The 27,333-nt window shown below is 38.5% G+C and overlaps 1 protein-coding gene across 2 annotated transcripts; it reads right to left on the reverse strand.

Moving 5' to 3' along the window:
• Positions 1-774: 774 nt before the first annotated feature.
• TFRC (transferrin receptor) lies at positions 775-26,099 on the reverse strand. 2 transcript variants are annotated; one of them, XM_008588237.1, is made up of 19 exons: positions 26,019-26,099; positions 19,297-19,355; positions 18,503-18,704; positions 17,808-18,006; positions 16,386-16,535; positions 16,048-16,150; positions 14,361-14,474; positions 13,643-13,741; positions 13,355-13,494; positions 11,756-11,910; positions 10,870-10,989; positions 9,487-9,572; positions 9,190-9,253; positions 8,020-8,087; positions 6,776-6,834; positions 6,475-6,556; positions 3,864-4,085; positions 2,684-2,824; positions 775-2,080 (listed from the first exon to the last, which is right to left on the reverse strand). In XM_008588237.1, exons 2-19 carry the CDS (start codon positions 19,330-19,332, stop codon positions 1,838-1,840), a joined length of 2,283 nt encoding a protein of 760 aa, XP_008586459.1. In that variant the 5' UTR covers positions 19,333-19,355; positions 26,019-26,099; the 3' UTR covers positions 775-1,837. The 2 variants fall into 2 exon arrangements, with proteins under 2 accessions (XP_008586459.1, XP_008586460.1); XM_008588238.1 differs by lacking the exon at positions 26,019-26,099 and adding an exon at positions 23,679-23,993.
• Positions 26,100-27,333: the final 1,234 nt, after the last annotated feature.

Below are 27,333 nucleotides of genomic sequence, written 5' to 3' on the forward strand. Positions count from 1 at the left end.
AGATAGATAATTATAGGGAGTTGGGAATACATGTTAGATACTAACTATCTTCAAGCTTTGAAGATGTCATTGCATGAAGAAAATTATGGGAAACACTGTTCCCGATAATTACGTACACCCTTAGTGTAACATATGGAGATCACTGTCTCCGATATAGACACTGTGGTAGGCAAAAACTACCTTGTTCTTTATACATTATGGAAGACACTGCTCCCGATAATGTGTTAGGTTTGTGACAAAGGTACTGGAAATTTTGCAAAATTGGAATTAAAGTTACACCTTGGATAAACTAAGCTGTAAAATCTTGCATATATGAGTACTACCACAGCCTTTTTTTTTTTTTTTTTGTCTTTTGTCTTTTTCCGTTGTCCGGCAACGGATCGCAACCCTCAGTGTTGCCGCCACACCGGACCGGGGACTGGCAACGGGATTGCAACCCTCGGTGTCGCTCCCGCGCCTCGCTCAGCCAGTGAGTGGGAACCGGTCTGTATGTGGGATCCAAACCCTCAGGCGGGAGCGCCGCCGCGCTTCCCAAGCGGCGCACTTATCCAGTGCGCCACCGGGCCGGCCGTACCACAGCCTTTAAGTGACATTTATTTATAACTTAGTCACAATTCATTACATTTGGGAGAACTATCATTTTTATCTGGTCAGCTAAATAGAAGTCTAATGAGCAACTAATAATTTAATTTTTCTCTAATACTTGGCTTTATAATTTTATTTGGCTTGTGGCTATTTTCTAAAACCCTCAAATGTTGACCACAAATGCAAAACTTCCAGTATCTGTTGGGTTTTATTAGCAGATGCTGCTTTTATTTTAAAAAAACGACAGTATAACTGTCATAATTATGGAAGGCACTGCTTCCGATAATTATCTTCTATAAAAAAAAAACACCATTTATAGTGAACTCTGTCACTGATAAATAAACAATAAATATCTCAGTGCCAAAATGACAGAAAGCTTTCCCAAAAGATTAGTTAACACTTCAGCCAAAATTTGGCAGTGTGTTCTTTAAGTCTGACAAACTGAGTCTGAAATTTAAACACCTGAAACTGGCTCTTTCAAAATACTTTGGAAAAAATAAAAACAACAAAGAACTAAACAAAGGACTATGGGGCAGAGGACAGAGGAAAAGAAAATATACTAAGTCTTTGGCTTCTGGTCTCCTCTTTTCATAACATTGAGGTTAACACATTAAGGCCTGACTCCTGCAATAAACAGTCGAACCTCATTATAGCCAGCTGAAGGACCTCTATTTCAGACTTCATTGGCAAGAAAACAAGTCCCATCTCTTCTGAAAGTTAACTGTTTCATTCAGGGATGCAGAAACCAGATAAATCCGTATGGAAAGACATATATCTCATTTAGAGAATAACATCTTACAACCTGGTATCTCCTATTTAGCATCAAATGAAGATGGAGGAAGATCACAGTAAACTACCACTTTTAACCCTCAGTAGAACCACCTTCTTCCTCCCACCTCAAAAGATACCAGTTCATGTCCTTAGGATTGAGAGCAATGGTTCATGTATCTGGTTCTGACACTTTCATAACTATAACAGGGAAGAGGCAGTTACCATTACAAAGCACTTAATATTCTAGAGATAATCAAAGAAAATATTCTATTATGAACATTTTTTTAAGTGATTATTCACTTTAAGTTTAGGTACCTACCATATATTAAAAGCTGCTGCCTAAAAACATCTAGTAGTACCAAAATGACTGGGAGGAATTTTAACATTAGGTTTTGTAGCCCTACTGAAAATTTAGCACAACCAGCACAAGTCTAGAAACCAGACTACCCTGCTATTCTTATGTAAGTTATGGGTATCACATTTAAAACTCATTGTCAATGTCCCAAATGTCACCAGAGAGGGCATTTGCAGCCCCCTGAATAGTCCAAGTAGCTAGAGCCAATTGGTTTCTCAATAGTGTTGCATTAAAAGCACCGTTATTTTTCTGACGCAGCTTCAAGTTCTCTAGTAAAGCTGACAAAGTGTGAGAGCCAGAGCCCCAGAAGATATGCCGGAAAGGAAAATCTCTTGGAGATACATAGGGTGAGAGGAAGTGATATTCCACCTATGAAAACAAAACATACAAGACAGCTTACCCAGTGCTATGACTTTTGTTGTGAGGAAAGAAGCTAACATAGTAAAACTGTCAGTCTCTCACTACAAATGTTAAAATTTCCCTGAATTTAAGCATGTTGAGAACCAGGCTCCTGATCTTTTAAGGTTAAAATTCTAAATCAAACTGTCAATTCCTTTGTAATAGTCAACTTTAATTGTACTGAGATTTTTTTTTTGGTTAGAGTGTATATGAGGGTACACGACAGGTCCTTTGTTTTTTCCAAGCAGACTAGGATAAAGCAGTTAAGGCTTGATTAATTAAGCCCTGAATGAGATAACAGAAACAGAAAATGATAGCTAAAAATCATTACTGATTTCTTCTAAAAAAATCTTTTTGAAGTCTAAAAGGATTAATAATAGGGTAAATGTCTCTTGTATTTTTGGTTTAGATATGTTGGTTTTAGATCTTGTAAAAGAGAAAATCTGTACTCAATTCTATAGCAGCAAAGGATTCCAGGCTCCTCAAGTTACTCCACTTTTTAGAAATGCAAACTTATAAACTAAAAATTTAACATACTTTAAATAATTGCCCCTTTTCTAAGCGCTTACTTACTTTCATGATACGATCATTAATTTCCCTCATGACAAATCTGTTTGTTTTCTCAGCATTCTTGAAATCTGTTGTTAGCCTGGAAGTAGCTCGAAAAAAGTCTCCACGAGCAGAATATAGCCACTGTAGATTCAGGCCCATCTCCTGAAACAGAAAGATATTAAATTCACTATTAGAAGTTATATTTCTCGGCTGGCCTGTGGCTCACTCAGGAGAGTGCGGTGCTGATAACACCAAGGCCACGGGTTCGAATCCTATATAGGGAAGGCTGGTTAGTTCAGACTGAGCATGGTGCTGACAAGCTAAGGGTTAAGATCCCCTATATAGGGAAGGCTGGTTAGTTCAGACTGAGCATGGTGCTGACAAGCTAAGGGTTAAGATCCCCTTACCGGTCATCTTTAAAAAAAAAAAAAAAGAAGTTATATTTCTAAGGTGTTATTCTATATACCATTCTAATTTAGGTGTGGCAACTGAGAAGATTCTGATAGAAGGAAGTGACTCACAGATAGGCCAAAGACTCAGAAAGCTGGACGTAAGCACCTTGTTCAAGTGTTTCCAAACTCTATAAACTAAGATAATACGCCCATACTTGAGCCCAGCAGATAGTACTATTATCCATTTTTACCCTCACAAGAAAACCATTCTCATCAAGAAATTTAAAACAATTTACTTAGTAAAAGTATATAACCCTATACACTATATTCTTTCCAGTTTTAGTTCCCTATGGGGGAAAACCTCAAACATTTTGGTTCAATGAACTTCAGAATCTAGCTATTTCCATCTGGTAAGTCCAATTTTCTGAACATTTTCCATTAGTTTCAAGTTTCAAGAAAGCCTTAATAATTAAATTTGGTGATTTACTTCAATTAAGGGATCTGTTAAATAGACTCCCAGTACCATAAAACACTTATTAATATTAATTTAATGTCTGAACACTAGGCACACAGGATCAACACTAAATACGATAGTAACTACTGGCTATGTTCTCCTTCCATCTACGTTGTGTCTGAAAGGCATATAGTCCAAACTCATAGTTGTGATCTTTGTATTTTCTGGGTCCTACCTATGGACTGCCGGGAATGCATGAGTGATAGAAAACTTAACACAGCTTTAGCTTTTGGACATCATACTTCAAACTGCTTAATATGTCAGCAATAAGAACCTTATTTCAGTTAGTGCTCACCTTTATGTCTGCTCTGAATTGGTTCAAATCCCTCACAAATGAAAGTATTTTGTTGTTATACATCTCATAGTCCAGATTCAATTCAACATCATGGGTAAGTTTAATCATGAACTGACCAGCTACTTCTGCTGCTGCACGTGCCATTTTATTCAATTGAGGAATTTGCTGAGTCAGTACCTCATAGGTATCCATGGTAGTATCCAAATAAGGATAATCTGTGTCCTGGAAAAGAAAACTAGGCTTTTATATTCATGTGAGTTAGGAGAGCAAGAGCTTCACATCCTGGCTTCACCATCAAGGTAATAATAGCTGCAATTCTTCCCTTACTTCTAATATATTCCCACCCAATTTTTTCTCCTATCTGCTGCTTTAAGACATCATTCTTGCTATCTACTCCTAGAATGACTACTTTTTCCAAGTTTTACAGAATCCTTATACTATCATATCATATACTGTGAATAGATTTCTAGCCAAATTCCTTGATACTATATCCCTTGTTTTTAGGAAGTTTGGCCCATATTAAAGGTGAAAGAAGAGCATGCATAAAATGTACTTTCAATATAAAATGTTACTCTTAGATTAAAATATACCTTCTTCCCAATCGTGCAGCACTTTTTTTTTTTTTTTTTTTTTTTTGGCTATCTGGTAAGGGGATCCAAACCACGTTACCTTCCTAACAAGAATGTTTGATGGTCTACCTTCATTAGACAACTTTGGTAACTATTACTTACTCTTTTATTCCCTACCATTGCCCTTTGTGAGAATCGCATTGATAATCCTTTAGTTTGACCTTAATTCATTACTTTCAGACTATATACTTCTCTATTACTGTACCTACCTCTTAAACAACACTCAAGGTTTTGACATCTCAGACTACATCTGAAGTTTTTGAAAAACATGACTTTTGAACGTCAGCAAAACTCATCCATAAATTCCTTCAACCATAGGACCTGACACCCAGTTCTTCCTAATGTACTAAATAGACATTGTGACCAGCTATTTCAATACCACTCATACTGCTGCTCTAGTGGAAGGTCAAGAGAATTCCAACTTTGTTAATCTCTAAATGTAGATCTTTCATCACTCCCTCACTTCAGACTTTTCCCCTCCTAGTCCTAGCTAAAACACCCAGTCGGCACCTTGGGGCCCACCCAGGGACCCAGAGTATGGAGTCGGGGACCGGACCATTCTCCCACAACCAGGCACACTGCACCAGTACCTCGGGGCCCGCCCAGGGACCTGGGACATGGAGAAGGGGACTGGACCCCTCTCCCACAACCAGGCACATGGCGCCAGCACCTTGGGGCCTGCCCAGGGACCAGAGGCATGGAGAAGGGGACCAAACACACCCCACAGCCAGGCATGCCGCCAGTGCCAAGGAGTATGCCAAAAACAGCACCTCCACATGGGTGGCCCACCACAGCCACAATAACCGTGGCTGCTGCAAAAGCAGCTATGCGCCATAGCCACCACGCAGATGGTCCACCAACCACTGGAGTGCATTCACACAAGAGTCACCAGCAGAGACAAAGAAAAGAAGAGGAAGTCTCTTTCCACAAAACCCATTTCAGAGTGACAGAAGAAGCATCTGCTCTATGATAATATTGGGGGACCTGATCACATCTCTCAGCATTGGACAGATCATCTAGGCAACAAGTTAACAGAATAACCATTATTTCAGAAAGAGAGAAGAAACCTAGGGCAATTAGAGAGGGGAGGGGGAGGGAATGGGGGAAGGGGAGAGGTTGGACAAGGGGCATAAAAAATAATTAGGATTTGTAACAATATATATGCTAATAATATTGATTTAATCAATATCTCAATTTCAACCCCCCAAAATATGTACAATCGATTTTGATTCAATAAAATAAATTTAAAAAAACCAAAAACAAAACAAAAAATAAAACACCCAGTGATAAGAAGTCCAGTACGGACCTGGCCTCTGCTAGATCAATAATTTGATGCCAAAGTCAACAGCTTCTACCCCAACCCCCTACACAAACTCTAGGATCTCTTCACTGTCAGAAGACCTCACTACAGGGCCAGTTTTCCAACTCTAGCACTTCAGCACAGAAGTCCTTATCATTTTGTTTACTCTGCCTGACCTTCAGTGCCTTTGAATTGGTTCTTGTACCAAGCTAATCTTGTTTTCCTCAACTTGTTCAGTTCAAAGTTCTGTCTCATGACAACCTTACATCTGTTTGGTTTTTGTGCTTTTACCCATAATCCCTACTTAAGAGACTAACATCTCTGGGTAAACATCTAGAACTGTATTTCAACAGGTATCTAGAACAGCGTCATCTAGTAGAACTTTGTTTGATGGAAATATTCTATGCGTGCACTGTCCAATAGGTAGCCATTAGATACTCAATCATTCAAGAAATTAAGCCTTGTTATTAAAACTCAGCAGACTTCATTGAAGAAATTTTAGCAATAAACTGAAATGTTAACTAAGCTAATTGAGATAAGTCTATATTAAGACTGATAATAAGAAAGTATGTAATAATTACATGTGTATAACTTCAAAGATTTTAAGCACTCTAGGAAACTTGGTCTCAAAGTTGATACAAGAAGATCTAAGATGTAATGCTTTAGAGTTCTTCAGACTTACCTCACGAAAACAGAAAGAAACTGCTGGGATTCCAGAATATGCAAGGAAAGGGAAAGCAGCATTATCAAAAGAAAGTTTCTCACTGCAAGGAAAGCGAGAATGTGTGTTTAGAAAGGTTTCTAAAGAACAGACTGTGCTTCCATGCAACCTTCTCCCTACCCCAAATAAATTCTTAAACTGAATCTCTCTGGGGATAGGTAAGCTCATTGCAAGATTAGGTTTAGATCTCTACCTAAATAGTAGGTGCTACTGGGCAATACTGCTTTTCTATTAGCTTGTTCATTCACTTTTCTCAACTTACACTTTGTTGACCCAGTTGCTGTCCTGATATAGAGACCGCCCAGTAACTGGATGTTTCACCTGTAAATTAAGAAGTTAATTTATCATTAAAACCAACTTTTCTGAGGCCGGCCCGTGGCTCACTCGGTAGAGTGCGGTGCTGATAACACCAAGGCCACGGGTTCGGATCCTATATAGGGATGGCCGGTTTGCTCACTGGCTGAGCGTGGTGCTGACAACACCAAGCCAAGGGTTGAGATCCCCTTACCGGTCATCTTTTTAAAAAACAAACAAAAAAAAAACAACCAACTTTTCTGAACTTAGTTATTCAGGCTAGTTACTAACATGTTTCTCTTTATAAACACTTATAAAAGTATTAAATTTTTACTGTATCTTCTTGAATAAAATTTTCTTTAAGACAGTTAAAACAATCTCAAAGGGGAGGAGGAGGAGGAGGGAGGAGAAGGAAAAAAGAGAAAAAAAACAATCTCAAAGTTATTCCTACTAGGTTCATGCTGTCAGTTGCTTTAATTTTGGTGAGGAAAAAAATGTCTTCCTTCTTAATTGACATTTTAAAGATGGCTTAACCACAATTTCAAAAGCCCTCTGTAAACTTAATGATATGCCTATTTTGTTTCTGATTTCTTCCTTCTAGCACATTTTATACTGCCAGCCTAATTAGCAAATATATTACTGCCTTGTTTGAGACCCTATAGTAATCTCTTGTTTCCCATGGGATCAAGGCCAAGGTCTACCATCTGACCTTCGTTTCCCTCCTACTTTAATTACTCCAACATGTAGCCTCTAACCCCATTAGGCAAACATTCTCTTTCATGTGTTCCTCCCTCATTCAAAACTATGGTCATTCACATGTCTGTCTGTATTCAATGAATGTTTCATCTGGCCTTCGTATTTAAGTCTTAAGGATAGTTCAAGTCCACTTAAACCTTCCTTAACATTCTGACTTTATAGACAATTCCCTGTGGGCTCCTACAGGACAGCTTAGGCCTCATGGCATTTTGTTATATATTCTTAAATAGACTACATATTCTTTGAGATCAGAGCCCTTTATATACCACCTCCTTTACTTCACATAGTTCAGTAGGGTAGGGACCAGTAAGATAAAATCATAACTATTGCTGCTATAGAACTTATTCTAAATTCCTCTTACTGGTTACTGATAATGGCTTAAATACCAATGTTTTTCATTTTATGTAAATGACAAAAAATGAAGTGGTACATTTTTGTAATTAGATATACACTCACATCTTGCATCGTTTTCTCAATTAGCGTATACAACAGTGGGCTGGCAGAAACCTTGAAGTTGCTGGTACCTGCAAAGAAATTATTTTAACATTGCCCTTTCTCCAATCAAGAGAATTTCACACTGCTGCTTCTACAACTAAAACTAAATGACAAACATGAAGACAGTGACACAGATCAGTGGCCCTATACAACAACTATCCTATTAATAAAGTAGACAAAAAGTAATTTAGGAGTCAAGTCCTTTAGCAACTATGCTAACTCTAACTTGACTCAACTGAGGCTCTTACTCCTTGAGTGTGCATACTTTAATGTTAGTGATTTTTTTTTTTAATACTTTTTTACTGAAGTTTTAGGTTCACAGAAAAATTAAGAGGAAAGTACAGAGATTACCTATATATCCGCTGCCCCTGCACCTCCCACATTATCAAATTGTGATTTTTTTTTTTTTAACCTTTTTAGTTCACCCAGGTTAGGGCAGTCATCTGCTAGCTATAGTAAGCTTGCTATACTCAATACCTTCTGCTGCAGAGGTAAAACAGGTAAATAATGACTAATCTAATAAAGATTTAGTTTAATTGTTGTAACTCCTTCCCTTTTCTTCCCAGTGTAGACATTTTACTATTCTTGGTTCATCCATTGGCGACATATGCACTTTCAGTAACATTCACTCTTTTAGAAGTTTGATTATCCAGTACTTCTATCAGTGATGGCACAATCTAGCAGGATGTGAATTAGTTTCTAAAAGTACCATTCTATATGGTATGGTTTAGTTCCTTATGGTCTAACATATAGTCCAGACTAGCAGTTCTAAAACGTTAGTACCATAAGAATCACCTGGAGTGCTTGTTAAAACACAGTTTGTTGAACCTATGCTGTAGTTTCTGACTCAAAAGTTCTAGACTGGAGCCTAAAAATTTGCATTCCTAACAGTTCTCAGGTGGTCCTAATACTATTCATCTGAGGACCACATTGAGAACCACTGCTCTAGACAAGGCAATCTGCACCCTTTCTGTAACTTGATGGACTGTTTAAGAGAAAGCTAAATCAATCTTTTGATCTTGTTACGGCCAATGTAAATTGTAAAAAAAAAGTGCTGTTTTAGAGAGCTTTCCTCCACTATTTCAAGTTGTTTACCTGAATTTATAAACAGCTAATAAAAAGGATACTTACCAAGAACTGCTTTATCCAAATTAATGTAAGTGAAAGCCTTTAAATGCAAGGAGGAAAGGTATCCCTAGAAGAGAAGGGAAAATAGTAATGTCCTAATATGTATTAATCTATTTATTTATTCATTACACAGAGGAGCTATTATGAGGGATTCATTTTGAAATTTGGATTCTATTGAGACTAAATATATAAAGGCAAAAATAGTATAATCAAACCTAAAAGAGCATTGTTTCTGGAGGGCAGCTTAAGCCAATACAAGTTTAATGCCCATTCTAGGCAAGGATGATATATAAATAATACCTCTAGCCATTCAGTGGCACCAACAGCTCCAAAGTCTCCAGCACTCCAGCTGGCAAAGATAATGCTTCTGCTGGGTTTAAATCCATCTGAAAGAGAACAAAAAGTTAGCTTTATCCTGGGAAAGTTCATAAGCAGACAACTAACTTAAGATGAATCAGAGAAGCTTCAAATTCAAGGTAGTAGATTCAAAAATATATCTTTTCCTTTTGAGATGCCAAGTGAAAGAGCAATAATCAGGAATTGGGGCTGGCCAGTTAGCTCAGTTTGTTAGAGAGCAGTGTTACAACACCAAGTTCTAAGAGTTTGTACCCCAATACTGACCAGCCTTCAAAAAAAAAGGAATATTAAAAGTAATCTGCAATGAACAGGATAGGAAATTGTCTGTAAATAAGAATTCAAGTGTATAGCAGGAACTAGCTTATTGGTAGTCTTTTATAATTCCGTTCTTTGAATCCCTTAACTTCTGGACCAAGAAATATATGAAATCACAGTGTAAGTATGAAGTGTTTCTTCTTTAAGAACAATCTGCTTAGAGGATTATTTTAAAAACAATTATTATGAGATAGAATGAAAATTCACAAAGTTATAGAGTTTCCAGAGAAATTACATTTGTGAAGGCTCCTTTTGGGGCTACATGTGCCACTGCCCCCCATACCGCCACTTCCATGGGTATGTATTTTATGCATTAACATACTTTGTATAAAAGTTAAGCACTGGGCCGGCCTGGTGGCGCACTGGAGAGTGCGCCGCTTAGGAGTGCGGTGGCGCTCCCGCCAAGGGTTCGGATCCCATGTGGAGACCGGTTCCGGCTCACTGGCTGAGCGTGGTGCGGGCGCAACACCGAGGGTTGCGATCCCGTTACCAGTCAGTAAAAAAGACAAAAAGGAAAAAAAAAAAAAAGTTAAGCACTGCAATTTACCCTATGACCCAAAGATTCAAGAACATGATGTGGGTTTGTATGTGTGTAAGCTGGTGTGGAGGAGTGACTAATACCATGAAAGAAAGGCTTGAAATTAAGCAGAACAAATTAATAGTTAATAGTTGTAGGTCTTAGCACCTTGGTATAGAGGTATGCCACTGCTTTCCAACAGATTCCTTAGGGACTATGTTAGATTTACCATGTCATTCTGAATACGTCAAACTAAGAATTAGGGCTCAATATAACACCTTCCAGTGTCTCAAAGAAATTGATGATTCCCAGTGCAATGAAGACACTTTCACAAAAAGCTGTTTCAAAGTCAAAAGACTGCCTTTTGTTTAAGAACTAAGGGTCCAGCATGAGAAAACCATAAGAATATAGGCAAAAGTAAGCAAACCATATGCTAACATCTACAACTGTAAGTAACACATAAAAGTTCAAAGGTCTCAAAATTTGTACTCTACCTTTTAAAACCATATCAGAGAATATCCTGGCAAGTTTCAATAGAAGAGCTGTTCCTACACTGGATTTTGCAGCTCCAGGACCCCAGGCATCTCTCTGGGCCCCTACTACAATATAGCGATCTTTGAAGAAAAAAAAAAAAAAAAGGTAACTTATGCAATCAGGTTTTTAACTGTTTTCAAATACTGAAGTCTAGAATAAGCATGTCAGTAGAAGGGTGAAAGTATAGTACATGTATTAAGGATAAAAGAGGCTTATTTCAGATGTGACTTAGGACTCCAGGGATTAAAAATTCACATCACAATACTCATCTTTTTTTCCTTCTTAGTATTGCTATGCTGCTTCTACATTACCAATTAAATTTACTCACTGGCTACTTATTTATGCTAATTGTTTAATAAACAACTTAAGTCCAAGGGCTTTCCTTACTAAACGATAAGACTATTTGACTGCATTTAAATAGTCTATTCCAGGAACTGGCAAACTACAGCCTATATGCCCATTCATTATGTATTGTCTATACCTGTTTTTGTGCTACAATGGAAGAGCAGAATAGTTGCAACAAAGATGGTATAGCCCACAAAATGTTTATCTGACCCATTAAGAAGAAATTTGCTTACTGCTGGTCTAGTCAATAACTTAAAATAGATTTTCTAGTCATAATGGTCAGTTTATAAAAGGTCAATTTTCTAGGGCCTCATTACCTCCCAATGAAGCTGACATCAAAACAGCTCACTTTAGGACAGACTAAGATTTAGCACTTCACAAAGCCAAGCCAAGGAGACTTTCCTGCACTCCCTCCTTCTCTGGCCACATCCTTAAGAATAGCAAGGAAAATTTAAAAAATAAATAAAAATAAAAAAATAAAAACAATACATAGGTCTTTACCTGGTTCTTCAAAGCCTTTAATAACTCCAAAGACGTTAAGAATTCTTGTCTCTTTGAGCACATTGTTCACAGTGAGCTTCACTTTCTTATTTTGTAAGGATAGCTTACATGAAGAGTCTGTATTCCACCTAGAAGGACAGTCATCTTCCATATTTCTAGAAGTAAAAAACAGGCATCAGAGTTCTAAGTTATTGTTATTTTCCCCAGGTTTACAAAATCAGTCATATTTTCTGTTCAGCAAAGTTCTAGGTTAAGAGGACGTATAAAGAGAATATAAAATGTACTCCCTAGTGGCCAACCATTTGTGTCTTACTCTGTTCTATAGGCAGTCATTTGAAAACCATAAGTAACTTCTTAGTTTAAACAATGTTTTTAAAAAATTTCTCTACCTGTCCTCATCTGATGTATGCCTTTCTGCCAGAGACATACTATAGTTTACATTTTAAATATGTACCAAGATGGAGTCAGAATAAAGGTCTTCTATAAAAGTCCATTAATATATTTTCATGTTTTTCAAGCCTCTCCACTAACAGGAGTAATGTACATTCTTACCTTAGTTATAAAAGAATATTGCTGTGCTGCTTGTAGTTACATATCTTCCTCTATCTAATTCTTCATGTATTATGCAAACAATGACTGCTCCCAAGAGGCTTACATATAGGTTGAAACATCATTACCCCCTACTACAAGAGGGTAAGATAGGGGGCTGGCTTCACAGGTTAAGAAAGATTTATAGATGGTGGGTAGACTTACCTGATTCTAAGTTTGGTATAAGTCAACAAGAATCACCTATTTCAAATGTCACTTAGCATTACTGATAGTCATATAGAATTTCACAAAGCCCTTACATGTAGGTGCTCTCCGTTTGAGACCACTCTATTAAACATTATATATTTTAGCTATCCAAAAAGTTGAAGAAACAGAATCAGAGGGCTTAGAGTAACTTGTTTTACATCACACAGCAAATAAATGTTTGCATAAGAGTTTGAAACTATAACAATACCAGGTGGGAAATATGTCCACATCAAGATAAAAATTAATGATATGTACTCTAATCAGACTTGGCTCTACTTTTAAACCCACTAGGTAGGATATGCAGAAGAACTAATCATAAACATAAAGCATGTGGAAACTGTCATGAAAAGTGAGGCTATTAGTCTATAGACAAGGAAATTGCAATTGTTCTGCTGTTAAAAAGAAAACAATCCTGAACTAATGGGTGTTACAGGGAGTAAAATTTCAGCTCAATATGAACTAACATTTTCTCCAATAACTAAATGGGTTGGCATAGGCAACAAAGTGCTTCACCACAGGAAGTACTCAAGCATAAGCTATGCCAGAAATATTGCACATGGAATTCACTGGGTAAATTGGACAGGGAGTTTATAAATCCAATGTCTATTATTAAAAATCACTTTATGGAGGAAAACTTTCATTTTTATCTATACCAAATTAATAGCTAACCATCCCCCAAATGCCCAAATGTGGATAATTATAAGCAATTGTTTTAAGATTTGATCAAATCAACTTAAATATATTATCATTCTTCCCTAATCATAAAACCTCACCCTGCAAGAGTACTTTCAAATAGGAACTTACGCAAACAGCTTTTCTGCTCCAGCTCTGGAAATTGTTTGGACAGGTATATTAGGCAATCCTGATGACTGAGAAGGTGGAAACTGAGTGTGATTGAAAGAAGGGAATCCAGGTGTATAAGGGTCACCTGTTCCCAGATGAGCCTAGTAAAACAAAAGAGTAATTAGGTCTATCAGGCATTTATTAAAGACGTTCCCTATAAGACACAGTTCTATTTCCACTTTTGTAGATGGAATCCAGTAACAATTTGTAGAACCCCAAAACCCACTTACTCAAGAAATAAGAACTTACATGTCCAAAGAATGGAAGCTCTGCCTTAACAATGGGAAACTTGGCCCAATCCATGTATATCAAGACACCAATTGCATTTAAGCTTTCAGCATTTGCAACCTAAAGAAAAACATATAAAGCTCAGAAGATTAAGATCTGATCATATAAAATAAGAATAATACATTACACTTTATGCTAAAGACAAATGGTCACAGAGGACTAGACTGATACTCCCAGGTTTCAAATAGCTTGTACACTCAGAAAAAATTTTTCCTTTAAAATTAACTCATTAATTAAGGAGAGTTTGGAAGAAAGAAAAATAATAAAAATCCATTCAAGAAACCACTATCCTTTGATATGTTCCAGTCTAATCCCTTCTATAGGTTCGGCTTTTAATTTTCCTTTCATAAAACATACTTATAACTGAATTCTTTATATATACATAAAACTGGGTTACACAGACACAATTTAATAAACTTTCACTTAAGCATTTCTGATTACTTCCTTTTCACTGAAAGGCAAAGGCTGCAAAATACTCCAAGTGGACATACACAGTTTTGAAGTATTCTGTGACTTTAGGCAACTCTAACTTATATGATTTGTTCAGCACTTTAATAAATTATATTATCAGGTATGGGAATTTTAGACTGCTGGTTTTCAGAATGTGAGAAAATAAACAAGAAATACCGTTTAACTGAAGAATAATAAGATACCAATGTATTTACCAACTCCTACTCACCTTTTCTGCAAAAGTGATTTTGCCTGCTCTAACAATCACTAAAGATCCATTCACAGGAGAGTTTAAATCCTCGAAGTCTTTTTTAGTGCCAAAATTAGCATGGATCAGTTTACCCTGAAACAAAGACATTAGATTTATGAGCACTATGGTATCAGAACAGCTCTATAATCTGAGACAGAAGGGTTTTACAGATTGAACCTGAGAGGAAACCAAGAGGAAAAAAAACGTGGCCAAATCCTAAAAAAGATATATGTGAGTTTTAAAGTCAAAACTGGTCAGAGTTATCAGGAGTGAAATCAAGATTTCTGGCTTCCTATATTCATGTCTTTCATCATCCCATGCTATCTTTAATCTAAAGGGTATTTTACATGCTTCAGATATTTCTAGGAAAAAGAAAGGGTAATAGGATATGATATGTTAAACAGAGGTATATGAAACTAGTCATGGCAGCACCATTACATAAGATTCCCACACCTGAACCCCAGACAACTGAGGACATACATAGGAATAGGTTTTAACTGAAAGGTCTGATAATAAACTTGTCCAAAAATGGTTAAAGACTATCCTTTACAATAAAGGGACTTGCATAAACTAACTTTTAGATGTTTATACAAACTATCATCATAATGTACCTAAACTCTATCAGAGTTCAGATGAACAACTATCTATATACTGACATTAACTACCAAATATCTGAACATAGGAAGCTTGCAGGTGAACTAAAACCCTCATTGTTCTTTAACAAAACAATCTACCCATCTCCAAACTCCTGGTTTTTAGGTAGCCAGGGAAACTGATACAGCACAAGTAATCAGGAAGGCAGAGAATAACCACAAAACATCATCTGGCTCGAAAGGCACCCACTAAATATAACCCTGACATAACAAATATGTGGCTTTTAACCTGAAAATGGTCTACTCTATCTAGCTGTTTTCTATTTCTGTAATAGTTTGGCTATATTTGCCTAAATTTAAAAAGATCAAGCATTGAAGAATCATAAGACTAGACCCCAACCAAGATGGATATTTAGATCTGTCTCCACACAAGGGGGAATCTGATATATGGATTCATTTAGCAAATACTACCATGTGTCAGGCACTCTCCAAGACTCTGGGACATGGCAGTAAATCAAACTAACCCCTAAATCTTCATGTACCTTATATTCCAGTGGAAACAAATCAATAGATAATGTCAGGTGCTACAAATACTATGAAGAAAAATAAAGCAGGATAAATAAAATGATTAGAGGGAGGACATCTTCGACAAAATAATCAAGGAAGTCCTCAACAATGAAGTAATGTTGGAGAAGAGATTTGCACAGAGTAAGGGAACAAGCCATGAGGATATTTAGGAGAAGACTGGTCCAGGCAAAGGGAAAGGCAAGTTTTATAAAGGTCTCGAGGTTGGAGCATGTTCTCGTATAAAGAACAGCAAGTAGGTAAGTGAGAGTGGCCAGAGCAGAGTGAGTGAGGAGAGTAGTAAGACTAGTGAGGGCCCCCAAAGTACCACGATGAGCACTTTGCATTTTATATTGACTGTGGCACTGGCAGGTTGGGAACAAAAACATTTCATGATCAGTTACATTTTACAAGTAAATTCACACTATGACTCCTAAGAACAATAAAGATAATGAGTTTTAGAGCTATTCAACAGGGAAGAGTCTCATGCACAGTTTTGCCTTACTTACAGTAACTGTCGTAGCCTTACTATATGCCACGTAACCCTCAGGACTCTCCACCGAGGATACTGTGTCATTGTTCATATCCACTACAGTCACCAAGTTTTGAGCACTATTAAAAAAGATTAAGTTAAAATGAAGCTAAGCCATCCTTGAATAAAAAAACTAAACAAACAAAAAATTAAATAGCTTCAGTACATTGAGCATTTGACTTGCATATTTGGCTTGAGAAAATTTAGCTCTAAATCTTAAATCTTAATTTTTATTTCAAAAATCTTTGCTATATTTAGCACACCTGAAAGTAGCTAGCTACTTCTATGAAATAAGTTTACCATCTTTCAACATACCTCCCTTTGACCTGAATCTTAACAAAATGTTCATCACGCCAGACTTTGCTGAGTTTAAATTCACGGAATTGATTTTCAACAAGAAATGCGAGACTTTCATCTTTCTGAGATCCAGCCTCACGTGGGACATAAGAATTTTCATTCAGCTGCCTAGAGGAGAAAACATCTTTGTTAAACTTAAACTTAAATCTAATTTTAAATAAACGTTTAACTCAAGAATCAAGCAAATTGTCTTGAAAGAATAACTCAGTACTATTCCTCATAGTTAAGATAAATGAACTGGGGCTGGCCGGTTATCTCACTTGGGAGAGCTCACTTGGGAGAGCGTGGTGCTGATAACACCGAGGTCAAGGGTTTGGATCCCTGTACCAACCAGCCACCAAGGAAAAAAAAAAAGGATAAATGAACATCTGGATGGATCCCCCAAGAGACAAACATAGAAGAAAAAAAATTGTGCCCAATATCTTGAGTAACTTATGACTTCAAACTTGTTAAGACCTCTTTATCACCATAAAGCACTCCTTCAAGGAAAGCTCCATACTAATACAATATATATGCTTAGAGTGGTTTTAGGGGAAGTGAGTAGCTTCCAGGAGATCTACTATAAGCAAAATGAAAGACAGTAATACTGTTGGTGAACTCAAGACGTATAGCTTTGAAGCATTCTGAATCTCCTGGAAGCAAAATTGCTCCTTGTTCTGATCTCTGTGGCTCTTTCTAAATATACTCAACATATCAGTTCTTTGATTTTGTGTGTGTGAGTGGACTATACTCTCACTTTATCCATAATGACTGGTGTATGGTATATACAAAAAAGTATTCACTAGATGAAGTAAAAGTGCCAAGATTTCTAAGTTAAGACTAAAAGAGTTATAGTACCACTGAAATTGCAGGAAGCTAGCAAAAGGTAAAAGACAAAATTGTTCTTTACACAGACACGTATCTAAGGAAGATATTAAAAAATCTAAGGAAGAAACCTCAACTTCTTGGTGTATGGATTAATGGGTAAGAACCTGCAGAAATCAAAAAAATGTCAAGTTAGTCATGGTCTAGAAGTGGACAGTAGCAGAGCTCAGCATCATGTCACAATAGGTTTAGATGGAAATCAGAGCAGAATAAACACTGACAACAAGCAATAAGCTACAAAAAGTCAGATAGCAAAAAGATTAACCCAAGAATTTCTTTAAGAAAAAAGAAAGTATCCCCAGAACAGTTCTAACTTTTTTCCCTATCAGCATAGTTTCAATACTTTAAGGACCCCTTACCCCTATAGCTAAGTATGGGAAGTCTCCCCTACTCTAAAAAGTCTTTCCTCTTAAAAAATCTTTTCTCTGTCACCCTTATTTTGTTTCACCATACCTAATAATCAATAAGTATTTGTTTAGATATTGAGGTTGAATTTGTGAAGTAGCTCAAGCTTACTTGATGATGCTGGTGAAATCAGTGGTATTCAATTTCTCTGACAACATTGTTTTGAGGTCTGCCCAATATAATTGAGAAGGTATTTCAGGAAAGTCCTCTTTTGACTCCTCCATCTCTAGAGACTCTGTTACTGATGGTGTCTCACACTCAGCTTTTGGTTCTGCACGTTTATAGTAGCCCAAATAGCCAATCATAAATCCTAAAGATAAAAAAAGTTTCAGAGTTAAACACAGAATTTCATTCATAATCTATTCCCATAGAAGTTGTTAATATGTTCAGCTATGCCTTAAAAATACTGGTTTTAATCAAATTCTAAGTAGTCTGAAAGGTTTGTATATTTTAAACCATTTAACCCAATAAACTATATAATGCCTTTATTTTATACAATTACACGTTCAAGCACAGGTACCTTTTCTTCCCAGAAGCCTTCCTTGAAACCTTAGGCTAAGTTTTATGCTACAAATATCCTGTGCATATTTCTAGTATAACATTTGTACATTATATTGAAATGATATATATCTCCTTTCTCCCAACAAATTAAATTCAATGGCAGATACAGAATTTTGGTCATCATATTCCTAGTACCTAGCACAATAGCACTTTAAAAAGCCCAAAATTAGTATTTACTAGCTGAAATAACAGACTTCCCAGAGTTGGTTATAAGGAACATTTAAGTTTTGAATGACCATTCTTACCAATCAAGAAGAAGATGATTACAGCAATAGTCCCACAGCAAATACTTCTATTAAGCCTTTTTGGTTTTGTGACATTGGCCCTCATGTTATTGTCAGCATTTTCTTCCTCATCTACAGCTAGTTTCATCTCCACATGACTGTTATCACCATCTACTTGCCGAGCCAGACTAAACCGGGTGTATGACAATGGTTCACCACCAAACTAAGATTTTTTTGAAAAATAAAAAAAAGAGAAAGCATTATAAAGAAGAGAATAGGAACATTTGCAGAAAAGTTTGGTCAGATACTATACTTGTTATTGGGCCATCACTGTAACTTGCTATACATTCTTAAGGGAAAAGAAATTCCCCTTTCAAATCAACATTCTTCCCTGTCAATGGCAGATAAGGGCCAGATCACACACACTGGTCTTCATCTTATTCAGCCTTTTCATTCAGGGTTTCTGTTTTGTATGTCTCCTACTATACATTTTTTTCCCCATCACTTTATAAATAAGAATCCTACTATACATTTTGAACAGTGCTTTCTTTAGTTCACCTTATCTGCTTGGCTGTCTCCCTCCACCACATCCAAACCACCCTGAAATTTCTTACAATATTTTCCATAATTAAACATACTCAAGAATGAAGATACCCCTTCTTTTGTGGAATCAGTTATGCCTCAAAACCCCCAGTTCAAATGAAAATGAATACCTGATGATAGCTTTGGGTATTATTTCTTGCTTAGTGGGTGAAAGTCATGCTTGTATACTTCGCATTGTTGTGGACAATGAATTACAACTGAAAATATCTCACCAAGTTAGAGAATGCTGATCTAGCTTGATCCATCATTCTGAGCTGCCACACAGAAGAACCTAGTGTTAGAATAAAGAATTAATATAATGAGATAGATACCACTGTATCAGATTAGTGAACGCTTTTCATTACCAGGTGATATTAATTATTATAGATCAAATTTACTTTTATTTTTTTTTTTTTGTCCTTTTTGAGACCGGCTGCACCGCGCTCAGCCAGTGAACACTGTGAGTGCACCGGTCATCCCTATATAGGATCCGAACCCGCGGCAGGAGCGCTTCTGTGCTCCCAGCACTGCACTCTCCCGAGTGTGCCACGGGCTCAGCCTTCAAATTTATTTTTAAATATGTTATCACCTTCCTAGAAAAGGTCTTTAACCAAAATATTTAGTTTACGTGACAACTAAATTTAGTGCGACCCTTGATTGGATCCTGAATTGAAGTGGGGTAGTAGTAGCTATGAAGGACATTATTAGGACAAATAATAAATGTAAATATGTCAACAGGCCAGTGGTGCAATGGAGAACTCATCTGATTACAGATCAGAAGAAATGTCAATATGGATTGCATACTGAATAACACCGCTGTATCTCAATGTTAGATTTTGGGAGTGTTAGATTTTGGTACTGTATTGTGTTTTTAGAGGAGAATGTCCTTGTTCTTAGATTAATGCTGAAGAATTTAAGGATGAAATCTATAACTTTCAAATATTTCAGTTAAAAAAGTATATAAGAAATAAAGTAAATGTGGCAAACTATTAACAAATGGTGAATCTAGGTAAAGGGTATATATAGGTAAAGTCACTGTACTATTATTTCAATTTTTCCTACAGCCTTGAAATTTTTCAAGATCCAAATATGGTAGAAACTAGTTAGAATGTCATTTCTGATAAGTAGATTTAAGTAATTGAATTTAGTAGTCAAAGAAAAAGGACAAAGAAAATACAAAAAGACAATAGACTATCACCTAGAAAAAACTGTAAAACAAAACTACAAACTAAAACAATTAAATCAAGACTGGTCATGCTACAAAGACCAACAATCATCTCCAACAGGAAAAGAGAGAAATCTTTGGATCCCTGTACCAGCCAGCTGCAAAACAAAACAAAACAAAACACAACAAAACAAAAAAAGAAAAAGGAGAGAAATCCTAATCCTTCTGATTAAATGAACAGTTCCTACAAATGATTTGATAGATCTCTGACACAAAAAGAACAGACAAAAATAAACACAGATCATGCTATTTTGTAGCATGAAGAGGCCAATTATCCGAGAGGCTTGTTGTTCATGGCTGAAAACTGATCATCTAAAAATTAAATTCAATGGGGTTACTGGGTTATAGAAATTGCATTCTCATCTCTGGAAATTTAAGAAATTAATCTTAACATTTTTTCAAAGCAAAAGACACCTCTGTAATCAGGAGAGTCCCATGTTAAGTTAAAGCCTTAACTAAAATCTGGATTTTCTAATTTAGTTTGAGTGCATCTATTTGTTTGAAAGTGATATTATGGGCCGGCCCGTGGCTCACTCGGGAGAGTGCGGTGCTGATAACACCAAGGCCCCGGGTTCGGATCCCACATAGGGATGGCCGGTTCGCTCACTGGCTGAGCGTGGTGCTGACGACACCAAGTCAAGGGTTAAGATCCCCTTACCGGTCATCTTTAAAAAAAAAAAAAAAAAAATGAAAGTGATATTATGTTCAGATTTACAAAATGGACATTTATTACTACCTATTTTAAGATTTTTCCTATATACAAGTAATCTGACAGCATATTAAACACCCACATGGCACAAAACAAGTTGTGAGGTATACACAGACTGTAAAATGAAAAGACGTTATATAGGTTATCATTAGAAAGTCTATCTAGGGCCGGCCCGGTGGCGCACTGGATAGTGCGCCCGCTTGGGAAGCGCGGCGGCGCTCCCGTCCGAGGGTTCGGATCCCACGTGCAGACCGGCTCCCGCTCACTGGCTGAGCGAGGCGTGGGAGCAACGCTGAGGCTTGCGATCCCGTTGCCGGTCCCGGTCCGGTACGGGGGCAACACTGAGGGTTGCAATCCGTTGCCGGACACGGAAAAAAGACAAAAGACAAAAAAAAAAAAAAAAAAAAGTCTATCTAAAACCTATTAACAAAAAAAAATTTTAAAGCCCCAAACTTTAAAGACCAGAGTCAATATGCAATAGATCATATTCTTAGAAGTACAATCTCTTGCGCCTTCTGGTACAAAAAGCTTATCATTGCTACTGCACCAGAACTGTACAGACCCAATCACTAGAGCCAGAACTAGAAGGCCCCACCCTGAACCAATTTTAATCACCCATTTCTAGGAAAAAAATGTAAGCTGTTTACAAGTTTAACATCTGAAACATTTTCCAGTTTTAAATTAATTTTAAGACTAAAGTGATAATACTTAAATAAGTGATCTAAATAATTTTTTTAAATGATGAGATTGAGCGATTGTGAGTCTGCAGAGACAGGTAGATATAAATAGATATGTAATTATGATTATGTATAATTAAAATCTAAGTATATTTTTACTGAGAAAACAGATGTTACTTCCATTTCAACCCCCAGACACAAAATTAAGACTGTAACATAAAAGAAATCAAGTCAGAGAAAAAAATTGTGACCTAGGCAATTTCCATTTAAACTCATTTAACTCCACATCTCTGAAGACCACAATAGTTCTATGATATCTACAAAAGTTACTCCTCAAGTTTTATATATAACAAATTGAGTCATTCTTTCAAAATGAACCTTATACATAGTAAAGAAGCTGTCTATTTAAAATAACCTCAATGAATTTTCTTCCAACTGAAATCACTCTAATTTATGTGTTCTAAAAGCATGAGAGAAGCTTTTCATACCAGTTATAAAACCATCCTGTCTATAAACAGGTAGTTAAAAAAGCACATCTAAAAGCCAAAAACTATTTCCAAATGCTGATAATCTATCACACGAGACAAACCAAACATCACTTTGATTTTTATTTGTATTAGCTATTTGTATATCTTTGGTGTTCCCAATGCCTGAAAAAACTATTCAATTTCTCATATTAATTATGAAAACTAAGGTAAGCAAAACATAGCCCCACATGTTTTAACCATGAAATTGAAGGAAGATCTGAAATGTCTAATTGAGCTGTGAAATGGAAGATAAGGGGCAGCAGGCAAAGATACTAGCTGGACTACAACCCCAAACTTCTTTAAAATTCAATCATATTCCGGGCCGGCCTGGTGGCGCACTGGATAGTGCGCCGCTTGGGAAGCGCAGTGGCGCTCCCGCCCGAGGGTTCGGATCCCACATACAGACGGTTCCTGCTCAGCCAGTGAGCGAGGCACGGGGGCAACACCGATGGTTCCGGTCCCGGTCCGGTACGGGGGCGACACTGAGGGTTGCGATCCGTTGCCGGACACGGAAAAAGACAAAAAAAAAAAAAAATTCAATCATATTCCTACTTTCTTAAAATATGGCATTAAATTATATTTAATTTTTAAAATACAGTAATTATTTTGAGGTATTAAGCTATTTTGGAGTGTCTCAAAACCAGAGATCTGTACACAATACACAGAGTTAAGGGGAGTGAGGGGATCAGGTACAAAAATACACTTTTACCTATGCATAATGTAATTAAAGCTGCTACTCCATTTTTCTTGAAATAGGAATAAGCCAGTTGTTTGTTATTACTGAAAGCCCACTTCAATTTAGAAAACAGGCCACTTGTTCAAGTCCTTAGAGCTTACATAAAATGAAGTTCTTCTACCGCTTTTGAGGCTCTGTTCTAGAAAGCTTCACTGCTTAATAACAATTTCACTGCCCTCTATTATTTTCTCCCCAATAAGACAGAGCACAGCCCCTGCCTTTACACACTAACATTCTTCCAGTTCCTTGAGGTCCTACTCATTTCTTCCAGGTTCAGTTCAAGGGCCCTCTCTTTGAAGCCTTCTCTGATTTTCCTATTCTGTGATACTTGATACTGACTTATGTGATAATAAGGGGTAAATATATTTTATTTCTCAACAGTATTAGGACATGCTTAATGCATATGAGATTCCAAATGATATGGAAAAAATATTGTGAAAACCTTGGATGGAATCTTTTCTCATCCCTGACACTATTCTGGTTTATCCTGAAATCACTGGGCAAAGCTTGGGTACTAGGGAGATTTTTTTTAAAGTAGAAAAACTTCTTTTTTTTTTTTTAAAGATGACCGGTAAGGGGATCTTAACCCTTGACTTGGTGTTGTCAGCACCACGCTCAGCCAGTGAGCCAACCGGCCATCCCTATATGGGATCCAAACCTGCGGCCTTGGTGTTATCAGCACCGCACTCTCCCGAGTGAGCCACGGGCCGGCCCCTAAAGTAGAAAAACTTTAAAGTTTACCTGGTAGGGCTCCAAGATCTCAAGCAACTGGTTGTAGATAACATGCAAATATTTCCCTAGACAACTACACATTTGCCAGGTGAAAAAGAAACTATTACACGAACATACAGAACTTCTGCAAGGTCCTCAGAACTCATATGCTTGTATATACCCAGAATGACTTGACAAGAGATGGTCAAGGTCTTTCCCAGCTTTAAAAGTCTGACTTCATGGGCCTAAAACTAGAGGGGAGTAAAGGAAATCAAAGAAAACAAGCAGAATCTTCATTCCCATACAGTTTTCTGAAAAGACATTGCCCAAATTGAAGGTCTGAACCACTTGAAGTCAATGCAATCTATTTTGTGTAGTGTTCATCTGGGAGAGCACACAACACAAGCACCAACACAAGCACCTACACAGAATAGTTCCAAAAGGCCTCAGAGGGTCATTTTTTTTTTTTTTTTTTTTTTTTTTTTTGTAGATGACCGGTTAGGGGATCTTAACCCTTGACTTGGTGTTGTCAGCACCACGCTCAGCCAGTGAGCGAACCGGCCATCCCTATATAGGATCCGAACCCGTGGCCTTGGTGCTATCAGCACCGCACTCTACCGAGTGAGCCACGGGCCGGCCTCCAGAGGGTCATTTTTAACAAGCTTTCATTGCCGTCTGATTCAGGTTTAGCTGGGAACCTTGCTCCATTATAGATAAGTACATTATCAGAGGCAAATAACCGCCTCACTTTAGGGCAGAATTTGGCCTTAGGCCAAACTACTCTACTCATCCACCTTCAACATAGACTAGGTTTACCACCATTACTTGATGAGAACATCCCATAGAAGAAAACTTAAAGGGTGCTATGCTATACATAGCCCTTTGGAAAACATTTGATATTAATAACAAAAAATTTTAAACTCTGAATTTTCTTGTAAAGCATACTGAGATTATTATAATCCGAAGCCGAGAAAAAAAGCCCAGCAGGGCCCACAGTACTTTTAGAAAGCCTAAGCTTAATTTAATTTTCACAGAAGATAACTTCTGGAAATCAGCTTAAACGTCTTTGTCAATGAGGTCAAATTCTCCAGGTCTGAGACAATTAAGTCAGCATCTAGTATTCCAAACTCATATCTAATCCTAGAATAAAAGTATCAGGTAGCCAAACACTTCTGTATCAGGACTACTATTTCCTACTTCAATCCTCTAACCAAAAAAAAAAAAAAAGGAAAATGAAGCAGTATTCAAGTCCACTGGATAAATGACTACAAAGTCGCTGCAAGCAAGTGGGCAGAGAGAAAGTGTTAACCGAAAAGAATTAAGTCACAAAATATTTTATCACTAACCCTCCCCACTACCACCTTAGAGAGCTGTCCAACAGAAACAGTGACACGATGGCTCTCCACAGCGCTTATCAATACAGCCCAGTTCTTTGACCATACCGCTAATATCCAAATAGCTTTTACAAAAAGTCTTATTCCTATGGTCTCCCATCTTGTAGCGGGGACTGCTAGCAATATTCCTAATGCGAACACCTGCAGCGCTCAGTTGGACTCTGCCTCGGGAAAATAGAATCTACATGCAAGAAACCAGGCAGAGCCTGGCAAGAAAAATCAGGTTGTTCCGGAGTTCAAATGTACAGTGTACACAAACCCCCATCTAAATGCCCATGACACGCTCCTAACTGAATCGGGGACAGCTTTGTCCCTTTCAGAGACCAGGGCACGCCTGGCCCCCTGGAAGCGAAGGGTTACGAGCCCAAGGTCACCCAACGAACCCCGACAGCCTTTCCCTGGGGCGACTTTCTGGAGCAGCCACGTGCTCCCGGCCGAGCATGCATGCCCGTGCTGTCGCGGGGTGGCTGCCCCAGCGCTCCCAAACCCGCGGCCTAGAGCGGGCTCAGGAGGGCCTGCAGCTTTTAAGAGCTAGCGAGTGAGGAACGGAGATCGGCGGGGGCGTGAGGAGCAGGAAGCAGAAGGGCAGGGCGCAGAACGACCATGGAATATCCCTCATCTCGCCCTCAGAGTCCTGATAGAGAAGCCATTCGCCGCTCCGAGACCAAGGAGGGCGCTGAAAGGCAAAGAAGGGAACGGACCAGAAGCAAAGGGACGCCCCTCTCCCCACAGCGGCTCCACCCCGCTGCACCTGCACCCAGCAACTCGCGCCGCCGCAGCCCCCTCCCCACAGGCTCGCGGGCCCGGCTCCATCCCGCCCGCCCGGCGCCGCCGCAGCCTCCCCGCTCTCCCTGCTGCTTCCAAAGGCTGCTGGACAGCACCGCAGTGCGCCGGCCCGGAGAAACCTCGGACCAGCCTCGCAGGCTGCGGGGAGGACACAGGGTCGGCGGAGTCCCAGCAGCGGCGCGTCACTCACACAAGCACCTCGCCGTCGACCGCCGGCTAAACCACAACCCGCGATCCGGACGCCCTCTAAGGAAAGAGTAGGTCCCAACCCGCGTTTTATAGCCTGGCCCCGCCCTCCCGACGCCCCCCAAAGCGTCACTTCCTGCCTCACGTACACCTACCGAGGTATTCCGAGACAGCCCGGGGCGAGGGTGCGCGCGCAACCGGACGGGCAGGGGCGCGAGGGGCGGAGCGAGTTCAAACGGAAAAGGCGCCAAGAAAGCAGGTGGCCTTGGGGCCTAACGATTGGCGCAAGGGCTTTAGCCTCCGCGTTTGTCGCAGAACGCAGCCCTGGTAGCCGGGAGCATTCCGCCTAGCCTCGACCGACCTCCAGTCCCTGCACTGCAAGGTCAGATGTGTTAGCTTTGCCTCTTAAGTATTGGATACTTACACTAAAATAGTTCCTTAACGGCCCGTGGCTCACTCGGGAGAGTGCGGTGCTGATAACACCAAGGCCCCGGGTTCTGATCTCATATAGGGATGGCCGGTTTGCTCACTGGGTGAGCGTGGTGCTGACAACACCAAGCCAAGGGTTGAGATCCCCTTACCGGTCATCTTTTTAAAAAAATAATAAAAATTAAAAATAAAAATAAAATAGTTCCTTAAAGTGTATGCCCAGGATGGAATGTTAGCAGCCACTAAAGCCATACTGTGAATATATATTTTGCAGCCTCGGAAATGCTTAAGTAAAAAAGGAAAAAAGAATTAAAAGCAAAATGCAAATTTATATTCAGGATGAATACAAGGGGCATTTGAACCAAGACTGACAGGGTGCTTTGCATAATGTTTAATGCATGAGGGAATGGGAGGGAAAATAGAAACCAGCGATTTATTAGTGTAATAGGATTACAGTTTAATTTTCATGTTCTTTGCCATTACCGTTATAGGATTGTGCAATGCATAACAAATGAATAAAATTGGATTCTTGTCACTTTTAAAAATCTTCCCCAAACATTCACACCCTCTTCCTCCCTCTGGTCAGTAACCTACATACCAGTGAAGAAAATAAAATGTTTACACATAGTTATAATGAGAGAAAAGGCCCTGGACCATAAAAGAGTTGCAGATAAAGCGATTTCCAGGTTACAGCCTTCGGGGACGCAGTTGTTTAACATGCAAATCTGTTTCCGAGCCTCCGGCTCCTGCTCTTCCCCCTTATTCAGCTCTAAAACAGGGAAAGTTCTTGGGATTTGTCCACCGCCCTTCCCTTTTCCCCCGTTCCCTAAAATCTCTCTCCAAAGAGAAATAATTTAAAAATAGTATAAGCAAGAGCATCGATGCACCTC

Source organism: Galeopterus variegatus, unplaced genomic scaffold, assembly GCF_000696425.1.
Source record: "Galeopterus variegatus unplaced genomic scaffold, G_variegatus-3.0.2 Scaffold4732, whole genome shotgun sequence".
Classification (NCBI taxonomy): Eukaryota; Metazoa; Chordata; class Mammalia; order Dermoptera; family Cynocephalidae; genus Galeopterus; species Galeopterus variegatus.

Coding starts and splice junctions, on each gene's coding strand:
- TFRC (XM_008588237.1), bottom strand. CDS start 19,332: ATGATGGATCAAGCTAGATCAGCATTCTCTAACTTG. Junction 9,254..9,486: donor GTGCCACTGAATGGCTAGAG/GTATTATTTATA, acceptor CTTCTCTTCTAG/GGATACCTTTCCTCCTTGCA. Junction 6,835..8,019: donor TTGAGAAAACGATGCAAGAT/GTGAGTGTATAT, acceptor CTTAATTTACAG/GTGAAACATCCAGTTACTGG.